General features: G+C 38.6%; 2 protein-coding genes across 2 annotated transcripts in view; both read right to left on the bottom strand.

Annotated features, from left to right (window-relative positions):
• The window catches only part of LOC116065088 (NACHT, LRR and PYD domains-containing protein 3-like), a 321,141-nt gene that overhangs the window by 38,337 nt on the left and 268,131 nt on the right, over nucleotides 1-14,673 (bottom strand). The gene's annotated exons all lie outside the window — the stretch shown is intronic.
• LOC116059158 (complement C3-like) overlaps nucleotides 7,154-14,673 on the bottom strand; it is a 38,098-nt gene continuing 30,578 nt past the window's right edge. Inside the window, exons 29-42 of the mRNA XM_036007043.1 lie at nucleotides 13,428-13,513; nucleotides 13,061-13,138; nucleotides 12,801-12,956; nucleotides 12,629-12,691; nucleotides 11,978-12,059; nucleotides 11,815-11,860; nucleotides 11,594-11,684; nucleotides 11,366-11,455; nucleotides 11,177-11,279; nucleotides 10,897-10,983; nucleotides 9,255-9,347; nucleotides 9,029-9,112; nucleotides 8,151-8,295; nucleotides 7,154-7,295 (exon numbers count right to left, since the gene is read on the bottom strand). Coding sequence (XP_035862936.1) covers nucleotides 7,154-7,295; nucleotides 8,151-8,295; nucleotides 9,029-9,112; nucleotides 9,255-9,347; nucleotides 10,897-10,983; nucleotides 11,177-11,279; nucleotides 11,366-11,455; nucleotides 11,594-11,684; nucleotides 11,815-11,860; nucleotides 11,978-12,059; nucleotides 12,629-12,691; nucleotides 12,801-12,956; nucleotides 13,061-13,138; nucleotides 13,428-13,513 — 1,346 coding nt within the window. The remainder of the gene's footprint in view (nucleotides 7,296-8,150; nucleotides 8,296-9,028; nucleotides 9,113-9,254; nucleotides 9,348-10,896; nucleotides 10,984-11,176; nucleotides 11,280-11,365; nucleotides 11,456-11,593; nucleotides 11,685-11,814; nucleotides 11,861-11,977; nucleotides 12,060-12,628; nucleotides 12,692-12,800; nucleotides 12,957-13,060; nucleotides 13,139-13,427; nucleotides 13,514-14,673) is intronic.

Genomic DNA, 14,673 nt, shown 5'->3' with positions numbered 1-14,673 from the left:
CATTCAATAAATGAAAATGTATTCCCGTCGACCGTGTACCTGTTTTCTTCTGTTTTGTTGTTTACAAAGTTTAAAGTTTAAATCATCACGTGTCACACATTCTTAGCCAACTTTATTCCAATTTATCACCTCTACTTTGACACTTGTTTTTGGAAATTATGGTCAATAATCCTCATATATATGAAAGTATACATAACATTTGAGTAAAGAAAGCAGTAATTCTGAATTAATTTGACAAGGTGACAAAAACATTTTAATATTAATATTTTTCAATGAAAATGAGAATAAAGATAGAGAAATGATCATTCCCTCTGATGTCGTGGATCATATCACAATCACAACATCAGTCAAAATAATCCCAATCAGTGTGATTAGTTTAGTTTGTTGGATCTTCTCATTGATGATAAGTGTGTGACTGTTATGTAAACATTTTAAAATAAAAGTATTAAAAGAAATAATCATAATTAGATATTTTTCTCATATCGTGCAGCTTTTGAAGCGAATTCAATACTTTTTAGGTACCGACCGAATCCCCTCTGAAGTGTAGAAAAATGCCTCGTCATTCAATAGCCAATTATAAAACCTAAAGGAGTAAATGTCAGAGTCAGGGAGCTAATCAACACGCAGTCCTTGACCTGAAAAACGTTGAAGACCCCTGATCTAAACAATGAGATCAAACTGAGTCATAATATTATACAGTTCAAAAAGAGATTCAAGAAAACAATACCTGACCAATTCAGAAAGGTCACCTGAAAATATAAATGGGAATGTACACACAGTGTATAGTTGTATGTTGTTAAAGTTATTGGATTATGTATGATTTACAATTTTTTCTATGCTGTATATGCATATATACTTGTTTTTTCTGTAATAATATATTGTAATGTAGGGGCAGGACTTTATAATCATTGTGATTCTGCCTGCTCCTTCTCCAACTCATCCTTCTTTTGTTTTTTGATGGATTTGGATTGATTTGTATATTATTTTGTTTTATTTTGTTTTCATCAGATATTTTTGTTGTTTGAGATAAATAAAAACAAACAAACCAAACCTCATCGAAAAGCTTCATGCTCTCAGTTACAGCTAGAACAGTGAGCTATGGCCCAGGAGTCTGGGGATCAATTCCCCAGTGAAGAGATTTTATTTCTTTCATTTTGAATTGGATAATTTGATTGCCATTGCGCAAGACAGGGCCCGCCCCCCAGGTCGAGAACCACGCAAGTGTATGTATCAACGTCTCTCTACCCCAGGGTTCCATTCTTGGCCCCATTCTGTTTTCTTTATATATGTTGCCTTTAGAGGCTATTATAGGCAAGCACAACCTCATTTCATTGTTATGCAGATGATATGGAAATTTATTTGCCTATGAAAGCAAATGACAGTGTCACACTAAACTCCCTGTTTAGTTGTCTTAATGATATTAAGTTGTGGCTTTCACAAAACTTTCTTAATTTGAACGAAGATAAAACTGAGTGTATTATTTTCAGTACTTTAGGCACGCAAAATGGTCCAGCTTTGAGTTTGGGAGCTCTGGCATCGTACACTAGGTGAGCTTTAAAAAAAACGAAAGAGTGAATCTCTTACAGAAGTGTTTCCTAACCTTTTTTGCGTGTGACCCCTAAAAGTCCAATATGTAATATATTTACTGTGTTTAATGAACAAATGACCACAATACATGTATGTCATCAGATAATAAGGACACATGCTAAGTTGAAATACTATCTTCTCTGACAACAATGCTGAATCCAGTATTTTATCCTTTTAAATTTCCATTCCGGTGAATGAATGTCTGTTTTTGTTTTGGCCTGTGTGTTATTGTCAACTGCTAATTTTGACACCCGGGTTGTCAGACATGAAACACAAATACAACGTGCTGCAGCCATGATAGCAGCAACCAAACAAACTGGATTAACAGAGGAAGAATCATTCTACCCGACCTACAAAAGCTAGGCATCTTTCTAAACCGTTGCATGATCAGAGACATGGTTAAACACGGGTAAATATTGGGAACCATAATTTTGACTTCCTCAAAATGGAAACATCTAATTTAATTCTAGCAAAACAACATGTAGCCTGAATTGTTGGCTTGTGAAACGTGTTCTCTACAGATCGCTCTGCAATAAAGTTATGGTATGTGGAATATTATGGCTAACGTTACCATCGCCAGCTTCAAGGTTATGGTATGTTGGACAGTAAAATGATTCCCACTTTGTTACAAACTGACATGCAACCATAATGTGTAATGTACAGTGTATAAGCTGCTTTAAGTAACGTTACATTTTGTAGATTATGCAACAACAAATATTTTTTTTTATCTACACATAAACATAGACAATGTTGTAATCTTTATGGAAGAACATCTATATGTTTGTCACTCAGATAAACAGCTTATTTAGTTTATATATAACCGGGTCTGGAAAGTAGAACCAAAGTCTCCCCCCTGCCGAAATTCTTCCCTGCTTCTGTTCAGCCGCCGTAGCCGACAAATGTTAACTGTGACCTGGGTACAGACAACTGTGACACGACACAATGACAGTGCCTCCCAAAAAATAGCCTCGGTAAGGAACTTGTTTTGGTGGAACATATATATGTTCAAAAGCTGTTTTAATCATGCAACAGAAAACTCAGATTGGACAAATCAGTCTAGCTAGCTGTCTGGATTTACCCTGCAGAGATCTGAGGAGCAGTTAACCATAGTCCTCAGAAATCCACTGGAGGTTAGAACGCCAACACAAAGAAAGCGTCATCATGGCTCTAGACTCCTGCTCTGTCTGGCATAATGCATCGTTGTGCAAACTCTGACCAAGAATTAGGCCAACTCATTGGCATCATTTCAACCACAGTACTTTGACTTTTGCAGTAAATTGGACAACAACTTCTCACTATGTAGTCAGGCCCAGAAATATTTGGACAGTGACACAAGTTTTGTTATTTTAGCTGTTTACCAAAACATATTCAAGATACAGTTATATAATCAATGGTGGCTTAATGTGCAGACTCTCAGCTTTAATTTGAGGGTATTCACATCCAAATTGGAGGAAGGGTTTAGGAATTTCAACTCTTTAATATGTAGCCGCCTCTTTGTAAAGGGACCAAAGGTAATTGGACAATTGACTCAAAAGCTATTTCATGGGCTGCATGGGCTATTCCCTCGATAATCCATTATTAATTATGCATGTAAAAGGTGGAGTTGATTCCAGGTGTGGCATCACACCACAAGGTGCAAAACATTTATCAGCCTCAAAAATAGAAAGGCCAGATTAGACTTTGCCAAAACATGAAGAAGCCAGCCCAGTTCTGGAACAGCATTGTTTGGACAGATGAAACCAGAATAAGTATGGAGAAGGCTTGGAAAGGCTCACGATCCAAAGCACACCACGTCGTCTGTAAAACATGGTTGAGGCAGTGTGATGGCATGGGCATGCATGGCTTCCAATGGCACTGGGTCACTAGTGTTTATTGATGATGTGACAGAAGACAGAAGCAGCCAGATGAATTCTGAAGTGTATAGGGATATTACAGATATTTTCTGCTCAGATTCAGCCAAAAACAGCAGTTAATTGGACGGTGCTTCACAGTACAGATGGACAATGACCCAAAAAAGAAAGCAACCCAGGAGTTTTATAAGGCAAAGAAGTTGAATATTCTGCAATGGCCGAGTCAATCACCAGATCTCAACCCGATCGAGCATGCATTTCACTTGCTTAAGACCAACAAACAAGCAACAATTAAAAACAACTGCATTAAATGCCTAGCAAAGCATCACAAAGGAGGAAATCCAGCATTTGGTGATGTCCATGGGTTCCAGACTTCAGGCAGTCATTGCCTGTAGAGGATTCTCAAAAAAGTATTAAACGTTTACATTTTATTTATGGTAATGTTAATTTTGAGCCCCTGAAATGAGGAGACTTTGTATAAATATTCCTTAACGTTTAATAGGATATTTTTCTTCAACCACTTGAATTAAACCTGCAGTTTATTAAGTCTGCACTTCAATTGCATCTCAGTTGTTTCATTTCAAATCCAATGTGGTGGCATGCAGAGCCCAAATCATGAAAATTGTGTCGCTGTCCAAATATTTCTGGGACTGAGTGTAAGACTCAAGTTATACTATGATTTGTATCTATACACTTTTTAAATTGGATATAAATGCAGAGGACCCTGGATATTTGTGCTGCTCCCATTGCAGTTTAACCAATAACAATTTGAATATCAGGAAGATGAACAATTAAACAAACTGTATATTTTAGCTCTGTTTTGTGGACTAACTAAAGATGTAAAGGTAAGGTAGGTCTACTTACAATGGAGCTCTATCAGCCAGAGAAGTCAGAGAGACAAAGGCCAGAGAGGCCAGCAGCCACAGCAGAGTCCTACTCATCCTTCAGCCTGATCCTGATCTGCTGTAGACTGTCGCTCTGCAGCACCCTCCTTTTATCCACTCCCCCCCACCTCCTGCACATCTACTTCACCTCACTACTGTCTCGCCCGTCCTCCTCCCAAAGTGTTTCTGTACACGTGTGCAGAGGGAGAAGCTCCAAGAACGCTCAATTAAAGTATGGAATAATGACCGTATTATGGCCCTGCAGGGTTGTTTCGATTGCACAAACTGGGACATTTTTAAATGCCCTGATATAAATAGAAACAATATCTGACTACATCAATGTCTGTGTAGACACAGTCATACCCATAAAAACCACTAAAATCTTTCCAAACGACAAGCCCCGGATCTCCAATAAATGAAAGCATCTTATAATTGAAAAGAAAAAAGCACACTGGAATCAGGATGACACAGCCAAAATGGACATACAGAGACAGATTAAAAGACAAATACAGCTGGATAAGTACAGTTACAGACAGAAGATTTAGGCAACCCTGGTGTCAAGCAACTCCCGTGAGGCATGGCAGGGGATCAAGACCATGACCAATGTCCCACACAAGGGCAGAGGGAAACCTTCCCTGAACCTGCCTGGAGGTGAGGGACTGGAAAGGGCAAACCTGCTAAACAGCTTTTTTTGTCACTTTGAGAGTGGCAGCAATGCTGGGGGTGGCATTGTGCTGCCCCCTCAACCCCCTGCTTCTGTCCTAAACATCCGTTAATCGGATGTCTTTCACCTTTTTAGTCACTGTAATCCACGGAAAAGCCCTGGCCCTGACGAAATCTGTGGTAATATCCTCAAGCACTGTGCAGAACAGTTAGCCCCTGTGTTCACTGACATTGACATCACTGACACAACTCCTCTCTTAACCTCTGTAAAGTCCCTAACCTGTGGAAAACATCTACAATTGTACCTGTGCCAAAACTGCCAAGACCCACAGAGTCCAATGACTTCCGACCAATAGACCAACTGACATCACTGGTCATGAAGTGCCTGGAGCGTCTGGTAAAGAGGTACATTGTATCCCAAACCCAGCATCTTGTGGACCCCCTGCAATTCACTTATCAAACCTCCAGGGGGGTGGATGATGCAATTCTGACATTAATGCACCTTTTGCACACTCATCTTGAGAAACCAAAGACTCATGCTAAGATTCTATTTGTGGACTTTTCATCTGCTTTTAACACCATGCAACCTAAGATTCCTGCAGACATTTTAGCCAGTGAATTCTATCTTAATAAAGGTATTATTTACTGAATCATGGATTTTCTTACCAGTAGATTCCAGCTGGTCAGAGTGGGCTCATCTCTGTCTGATGCGATGACAACATCCACAGGCTCTCCACAAGGATGTGTTCTATTCAGGTTGTTACAAACTACAAATACCTTGGCATTGTACTGGACAACAAGCATGGGACTCTTGGACTGATCTTTTGCGAAGTAAGACGCAGCAAAGAATGTACTTTTTAAAGAAACTGCTTGTTTTTAATGTCAATAACAAAATGCTCCAAATGTTTTATAATGCTTTTATTGAAAGTGTTTTAACTTGCTGTATTATCTGCTGGTTCGGAAAGCAACTGAGTCACAGAAAAAGACAATCAGAAAAACAGTTACAACTGCCAGCAAGTTACTTGGGATAGCACTACTGAGCATTGAACACATTTACAAAGACAGACGGTGAAAAAGGCGAATAACATTGCTTGTTACTACACCCCCCCCCCCCTGGCATCTCATTTTAAACTACTGCCATCTATACGTCGTTTCTGCCAACCCCTTCTGACCAACAGATCCAAATTCTCTTCTGTACCACAAGCCATAAAAGCTTTAAATCAGTCAATAAGCTAGATGTCCAACTGGCCTGGCCATACCCAAGGGTGTATTGAAGTGTGTGATGTATATTCTTCATGTTATGTCTGTCGGTGTCTGATGTATGGACTGCTTGTTTGTATCATATGTGTGATGTCTTGTGCTGCAAACCCAACTGCCCCACAGGGACACTAAAGTTATCTACTTCTGAAGGCACACACCCACACATTTGGACAGCAGCCTCCGTGTTGTTGTATGATGATCCTCATAAGTAAACAACACAACGTGATTGGTTGATGTCTTTATTCGCATCACAAAAACTCAGAGAAATCAACCTCGTTGACAACAGTTTGAAAAAATATATTGACATGCGAATTAATCGCACGAAAAAATCCATCCCCAGTGTGTGAAGGCCATAAATCCAATCCTGACAAAACATCAGACTTAACTGGTCCAAATATTGTTTTTATGGAAACGCAAAGAAAAAATACTTAAAAGACTTAGTTGAGTCCAGCCTTATTTCAGATCTCACTGTATAAATTAGTCTTTCCACCACAATAGAAAGAATAATTCCTGGTGTTAAAGAACATAAGGCTTTGCTATATGCAGATGACATGCTTCTGTATATACTAAACCTATGTCATGTCTGCCAAAATAAATTCTGAATCACAACCAATTTCAAATTTGTTTCATTTTAAATTGAACTCTCTATGCATCACTGCACTAAGCTCAACATTATCAATTTCAATCAATTATTTACTAAACATAAAGCTAACTATACAGTTATTACCATAACAGTAATCAGTGTATATTTGTCAAACACAGACAATGAGATTTAAAACCATTACATTTCAATCAATACAGAGCAACATTGTAAGCCTTCATATACCATAACAGGGACATTTTTACATAATAACAATTATGCAAAATATTTTTTTTTTTTAAATGAACATTTTCTTTTCTTGAGTTTCACTACTGCTGACACCCAAAGAGTTGGACCTGCAAAATCATCTCCTCCATGCCCAAACAGGTAATTCTGTGTTCCTCAGTTTGACACTCTGCTTCTGTGGGCCAGTACTCGATCCACGTTCTCTCTCTGAATACATACTGATACCTGAGGAAAGCAAAGTTAACAATACACATCTGTAACACTCTGTAACGTGACATGAAAAGCCTCCTCATCCCTTCCCACAATCACTATCGATATCGACACTAACACTTAAGCTAGAGTACAAGAAAGCCTAACTTGATTTACTAATAGAAAGCAGTGAAAATGTATGCACACCAAAACTTATATCCTACGAAATTAGGAGACCGTCGCCTGGTCACGTGACGCTGAGTGGTCACGTGCTGCCAGCTGGCTATGAGCTCCATGACGCCGAGTGACATTTGCTAGTTGATTAAGCTGCTACAGAGCTTAGTTACACCGGCTACAGACCTCCATTGTGTCAGAGGTAGTTGGTGGTTTAGATACACGAAAATATGTGACTTTGATCTGGGTACAAAGCATCACGAGCTGCCGTTTGTTTCAGTTGACATTACGGTTAAATTAGGTCCACAAAATATGAGCGTTTTGCCGCGACGAAAGTTAAGATCAGGCACCAAAATGACTAAAGAGGAAAAAGAGCGTGGTTTGGATTAAAACACTCTTAAGAAACATGCATTTCATGGGTGAAAGGCTTTAGTTTTCCACAGGAAGTGAAATCCACTCTCTTCAAAGTCTTGTATGTTAACGCCCATCCATCCACCCTGACCATCTCCCTACTGTATTAATGAATACAGCAAAAAAAACAAAACATGAAATGCTTACGAATTACAGTGCTTGACTTTTCGTAGCTTTTTGAACGAATGGTTCATGAGAACTGGCTGCATATCAACAGTAGTGTTAACAGTAACTCTTAAGCTAGAGTACAAGAAAGCTTTACTTGATTTACTAAAAGAAAGCAGTGACACAAAGAAAGAAACGTACGATTGATGGCTGTCATCTCTGTGAATATCGTTGGATGTTCCCATGATAAGGTAGGTTTTTCCCGTCTTCAGATCTAAAGAATCCCTGCAGTGGGGATAACTGAGGAATGTGCGCTGTTTATTCAGAGGACTCACATCAAGACTTCCTGTAATTCAAGAATAGGAGAACAAAGAAAAGGTACTTTAGGATTTAGTTAAATGCACAGCTAATGTATGTCTTTGATGTAGTACAAAGCAGTAATGATGTATTCTTATATAAACCCAGTGGAATCATGCTTAAAAAATTGACATTTTAGAAAATATGCTTATTCACTTTTTTGCTTGGAGTTAGATTGATAGCACTATTGATACCACTGTCATAGGAAATATGCAGACAACAACCGGCTAATTTAGCTAAATCTTTCCAATGGAAACAAAATCCACCCACCAACGCCTCTAATCTCCATGTTTAATCCGCACAAAGAAATAAAGTGTAAAAAACAACAATTCTTTTTTTACAGGGGTTAAATGGTGGACTATTTCTTGGCCCGGGACCAATAACCTATTTAAGTATCTGCTGGTTGCCTGGCAATGCAAGATAAGTTAGCTGGCTGCTAGAGGTAGCTTCATACTTAGCGTACAAACATGAGTGGAACATTAAACAAGACCAATATTTTCTCATCTATCTTTCTGCAAGAAAGTTAATGAGCATGTTTCCTTAATTGTTGAACCAAGCCAAGACTTTTCCTGTATGACTGGAAACACCATTAAGATTCAATGTGTCCATAACAATTCAAAAAGAGGATAACAAATTGTCACTATCATTGTCATGTCACTTTAATGCACCTTATGAACATCAGTTTCTAGTACATTTCAGGCAGTTCAAAGATAAATACCTACCTTCTTTGATGACGTCCAGTACCTTCACTGTGAAAATGTCAGTGGACAAATCTTCTGTAAAAGTTTCCAATCTCACTTTGTACGCTGAGGACAGACAAGTTGCAGATTGTTAGCTCACTTTCTCCCTCATTTAGTCCTACCGTACTTATTCTCTCAATCTCTAAGTCACACAACATACACATCCATTGTTGTATGATATAAAATAAATTCATTTACACTCTCTTACCAAAATCTATTATGCTGGTCTGTGTACTCTCACAGACCTTAGCTGTTCGCTCTTCACTGGGGATTTTGTCCTTCTTCTGCATACTGCAGTTCTCTGAAAATACACAATAGGCATAAACTATATACACAACTGATTAAATAAGCACATGTTGATGGGTGAGTGCAGCTGTAGTCACTATTTAAGTATTTTAATGAGCTATTCTTTAGTTAGACCACTGCTCTGATCTTACTAGATCCTGCAGGTGCTTGTTGCCTTGATGGAATGTTCATAAAGTTCGCTGACGACACCACTGTCATTAGCCTCAACACAGACTGCGTCAAGGCGGCCTACAGAGGGGAGTTCAGAGCCCCGACATCTTGGTGCCAAGACAACAACCTCCATCTCAGTAATTAGTCAGTAAATCAAAGAAGCTGATTGTAGACTACAGGAAGTGACAGAGAGAAGGACACGTCCCTATCTCCATCAACGGGACTGCAGTGGAGAAAGTCAGCAGCTTTGGGTTCCTCAGGGTTATCATCAGTGAGGAACTGACCTGGACTCACGACACCAACACCATCACTAAGACTGCTAGACAGCGGCTCTTCCTCCTCCGCAGGCTGAGGAGGTTCAGCATGGACTCCAGGATACTCTGCAACTTCTACCAGTGACCGTCAAGAGTATCATGACCAGCTGCATCAACCATGCTTTACATAGGGTGGTGAAAACTGCTCAGCACATCACCAGGACAGAGTTGCTATCCATGGGGGACCTCTACACCCAGCGGTGCAGGAAGAAAGCCAAAAGGATTATCAAAGACGCAAACCACCGCAGCGACAAACCAGGTTCAGGGACAGCTTCATCCTATAGGCCATAAGACTGTTGAGCTCTGAGCTCATCACATGTCACTTTACCTTTCAAGTGTCTTTATATACTTACCGTTGTCTTTATATATTTAATTATGAACTCTTTACACCTCTCTCTCTCTCTCTCTCTCTCTCTCTCTCTCTCTCTCTCTCTCTCTCTCTCCCTCTCTTGTAAGCGCGGGTCTTCTACCAGGCCAAGTTTTACACTATTCTTTTCTCCTACATTCAGATTGTATTGATAATATGTATTGTTGGAGGTGCCTGAGGCCTAAGACTTTCATCACCAATGACTACTCTCGTCATTGTTTTCTAATGAAGAACCTCAAACTTTTTCAAAATCTTAATTTGTGCTATATTTTTGGTCATGACCAAACACCCGCAAAACAAATCACATTTGCATTAGGATGCTTACATGATAACTAAGATGGTGACAATGATAAACACTGTATGTGCTAATTTACAGAATGTAAGCATTGTCATTTTGAGCATATTAGCATTAAGCCTAAAGTGCTGTTGTACATATAGGTACAGCCTCTAAGAGCCACTAGCATGGCTGGAGACTCGTTATCTTGTCTAATCTTCTCTCAGCCTTAAGTCCCCCAACTTTATTGAGGTACAATAATAAATTACTACTTTTTACAGACAATGCATGATGATAAGCCCCACATTATTGACCAAGGCATTATCTCTATGAAGAACAATGTTAATGTTGGGTTTAGGTGTTTGTTCAAGAATTTCAGATTTAACAAATTTATGTTCACAGACAACGGATTCAGTCAGTTTGACATCATTCTGGTTACCTCCTGCACATATGCATTCATCATTTGTACAGAGCATTAGCTTGTCAGCTTTCCTCTCTGGATGGTAGAATTTCACACAATGTGTTTCTGTAATGGGAAAGAATGATTTCAGAAAATGTACGTAAAATAATTTAAAAAAGTATATAATAATAATAATAATAATAATAATAATAATAATAATAATAATAATGCCTGCTTATCCAGTGTTATCTACTCTGAAATATATTGACAGCAATGAACATGGAGGCATCATATGTTTCAAAGTGTCTCTGAGACTCACGGTCATAGTATTCATAGACAGACACAGCAGCTGGTTGTAAGACTCCCACTTTCATCTCCTGATGGATCCTAAAAGTGATCTCCTTTGGTTGTGTGTGAGAAACCTGTGGATACATGTGAGATAGAGATAAAGAAAGGATGAACAAGGCAGAGAGAAAAAGTACAGAGGTAGGAAAGAGTGATGTCTAACCTTATCCAGGTAGATGATGAGTGAGCCTCTTTCTGACAGGACTGTGTTTATCTCATATTTTGCAATAATGGGGGCTCGTCCTTTAGACAGCTACACAGACACACACACACACACACACACACACACACACACACACACACAGTCAGGCAAACCATTATAGAGTCTTGTGAACTGTATGTGAGTATTATGCCTATGTGTATCTGTGAGGAGACTGGACTTAGTTCTTACTAAGTCCAGGTCATTTGTGTTAACGGTGAAGCCAGTAGGCAAGCCAATATCCAGGATTGACATGGTTGCATCACGGTCCTTGTCCTTATACCTGTACACAAAATGGACAGAAACATTAAATAACAGGGTAGAGAAGATGGAGAGAAAGAAAGAAAAACCTAACAAAAACAGAAAGGTTAATGTACATGTCCATGTTACTGTAAGAGTTTGATTGTACTTACAAAATATCAATTCTCAGCTTGTATATGTTCTCATTCCCATCCATATCTGCAGGAGCAAAATAATGTGTTGAGTAGCTGAATATTTTGTTTCTCATAAGGTAAGGTACTTGGCAGAAACAACAAGTAAGATGAAAAAAGAAAGAGACAGAGGGTACCAAGTTACCTGGGAGGAGCTGCACTGACAAGTTAAACTTCTGACAGTCACTCTCCTTTTCTTTAGGCACAGCGTAATACAGAGACACCATCTGTCACATAGATACAAGTGCATCTTAATATGTGATGAACTAATTGACATCTACTTTAAAACTATCTAAAATAAATTTGGTCTCTATTCAAAAAGGACACAGTGATGGAGAAATAATATGCTAAATTTCAGATTCTTTAATTTTAGGGAACTTATAGAAAATGTTTCTGTCACTGTCACATAATGTTAGCTTGGTATTTATGCATACAAACGCTGTAAACTATAAACATACTGTTTACATTAGTCTTTACAGCATACCTGCCAATATTTAGGTTGGGGGGGGGGGATAACATGGAAACTATTCAGTTCTACTGTGCTTAAATTTGGTGGTGTATTTTTTCATCCTGCCCTGCTGTTTTGACAACAGCTAAGCTAACAGCTACGTTAGGTTAGCTGGCTGCGCAGAGAGCAGCTGAGCTGCACACACACCCCTTGAATTAGTTTGTGGGTTGTCAGGTTGCCAGAATGATGACTGTTTCAAAAAATAAGACAAAGTGATTGAGAAATACTGAAATACTGTAGGTCACCTGTATACACAACAGATGATAAAACAATAACAAATGTACTTACTTTCACCGTTGCTTTTCCTGTGCCTGTTGCAGTTACTGTTACATTCTGGTTTATACCGTTGATCTGGGGGATTTAAATATGCAAACACTCACACACACAGGCATCAGCAGAATATACATACAGAAAACATCAGGAATGATGCCTCTATGTGTTTGTTTGTGTGTTTTCTTACTTCAGATGTTCTGGTGAAGTAGTAGTTGTCCCTGTTGAAGTTGTACTTGTCAGGCATTAACCTGCCCGGCAACAAGATGTCCACATTCAGATAATACTCTGGTTCTTTAGCACTAGCCCAGTACTCTGCTAAAGCCTGGTACACCATTATAGTAGCCTAGAGAGAAAAAGAGTGAGGGAGGGGATTTAAAAGACAAATAAGTTAAGAGCTAACATAATGTAAGCTGCAGGTATCAAGATGGAGAGAGGGGTCTGTGTTACCTGAGTTGATCCATAGCCTCCGCCCACATTCTGCTGTGTGTTGAACCATCTGACAACAGGTCTGGCTTCTTCAAATGCCTGTATTAACAGAAGGCAAGTCAATGGTTGAAATTCTCTTTGGTTGACTTAACTTTGAAGACTTTAGTAAAAATAGAGATAAGTCCTGATTCTGTTAGAGTTATAGTTTAGATTGTAATCTGCCAGTTTCTTTTAGAGCTTCTACATGAATGAGAGACATTCAATCTTCAGTCATTTCACTGACTTTTGTTTCCAGATTTCTTTAAGTGAGGTAGCATTGATGAGGACTCAGTTGTATGTTTTCTATATTATGACACTGTGATAAAAAACACAAGTGGGACATGCTCACCTTGGCCTTGACCAGAGCGAGAAGAGTGTAAGCTGTGGCCTCCAGTGTGTAAACGTGTCCCGTAGATACTGGCCAGTGGGACAATTCTGAGGAAGACACGCACAAATATATTCATAGCACGATGCTGTACCTGAAACAAAATTAATTCCCCAATCCCTCATCTATATTTAATATTATTATATTATATATTAATTATATTGTATTTAATATTATGTTTAATTTTAACTAAGCTTTTTATCCTTGTAAGGTCATTTAGTCCTTAAAAGCAGAGATTTACATAGAGGCTTGTGCATATGACAGCCTGACTGAGAAAGGATTTTTAAGGTCAATACAGATCTGTGTTCATTTCGTTGACGAAGACTATGACGAAAAATATTTGTAAATGAACCTTTTTCACAGACGAAATCTAAATAAAAACTAAATAAAAAGTCAGATATGATGACGAAGACTGTGACAAAATATAAAAGACACTTTAGTCAACGAATAAATATGAGACAAAAATGTTAGGGAGGGACAAATGGAGAAGAGAGCCAATCAGAGCAAATCTTTTTGTGGGACAAGTTGGGAAGAAATCCAATCAGAGCGGATCTCTGAGGGTAGGTTGGTCAGTCTTAGTTACACAGCTTTGGCTGATTTCAGTTGACTTGGCTCGTTAGCAACAGGCTAACGTTTTGCAGTGCACCCGGTCCGAGAGCAATGACCTGTCTGATGAACAACAGGAATGTCAGAGCTAGGTCTAGGACCAACCGTTAAATCTGTCTGTATTGCATATTCAAACTTTAATACCATTCCATAACAGACTGATGGATACTTCCAATGACCGAAAATTCTGGAGAAACATTTAGTCACCTAAATCCACTGTAGATTTAGTCGACTAAAATCTGCTAATATTTGGTCTACTAAAACTAGACTAAGACTAAAACTCTTATGATATTTAGTCTACTAAAACTAGACTAAGACTAAAAGACTTAAGACTAGACTAAGACTAAAACCCTTATGATATTTAGTCTACTAAAACTAGACTAAGACTAAAAGACTTAAGACTAGACTAAGACTAAAACTCTTATGATATTTAGTCTACTAAAACTAGACTAAGACTAAAAGACTTAAGACTAGACTAAGACTAAAACTTTTATGATATTTAGTCTACTAGACTAAGACTAAAAGACTTAAGACTAGACTAAGACTAAAACTTATGATATTTAGTCTACTAAAACTAGACTAAGACTAAAAGACTTAAGACTAG

Source organism: Sander lucioperca, chromosome 11 (assembly GCF_008315115.2).
Source record: "Sander lucioperca isolate FBNREF2018 chromosome 11, SLUC_FBN_1.2, whole genome shotgun sequence".
Taxonomy (NCBI): domain Eukaryota; kingdom Metazoa; phylum Chordata; class Actinopteri; order Perciformes; family Percidae; genus Sander; species Sander lucioperca.
Note: the sequence above shows the minus strand (reverse complement) of the source record. Positions and strands in the feature narration are given on the sequence as shown.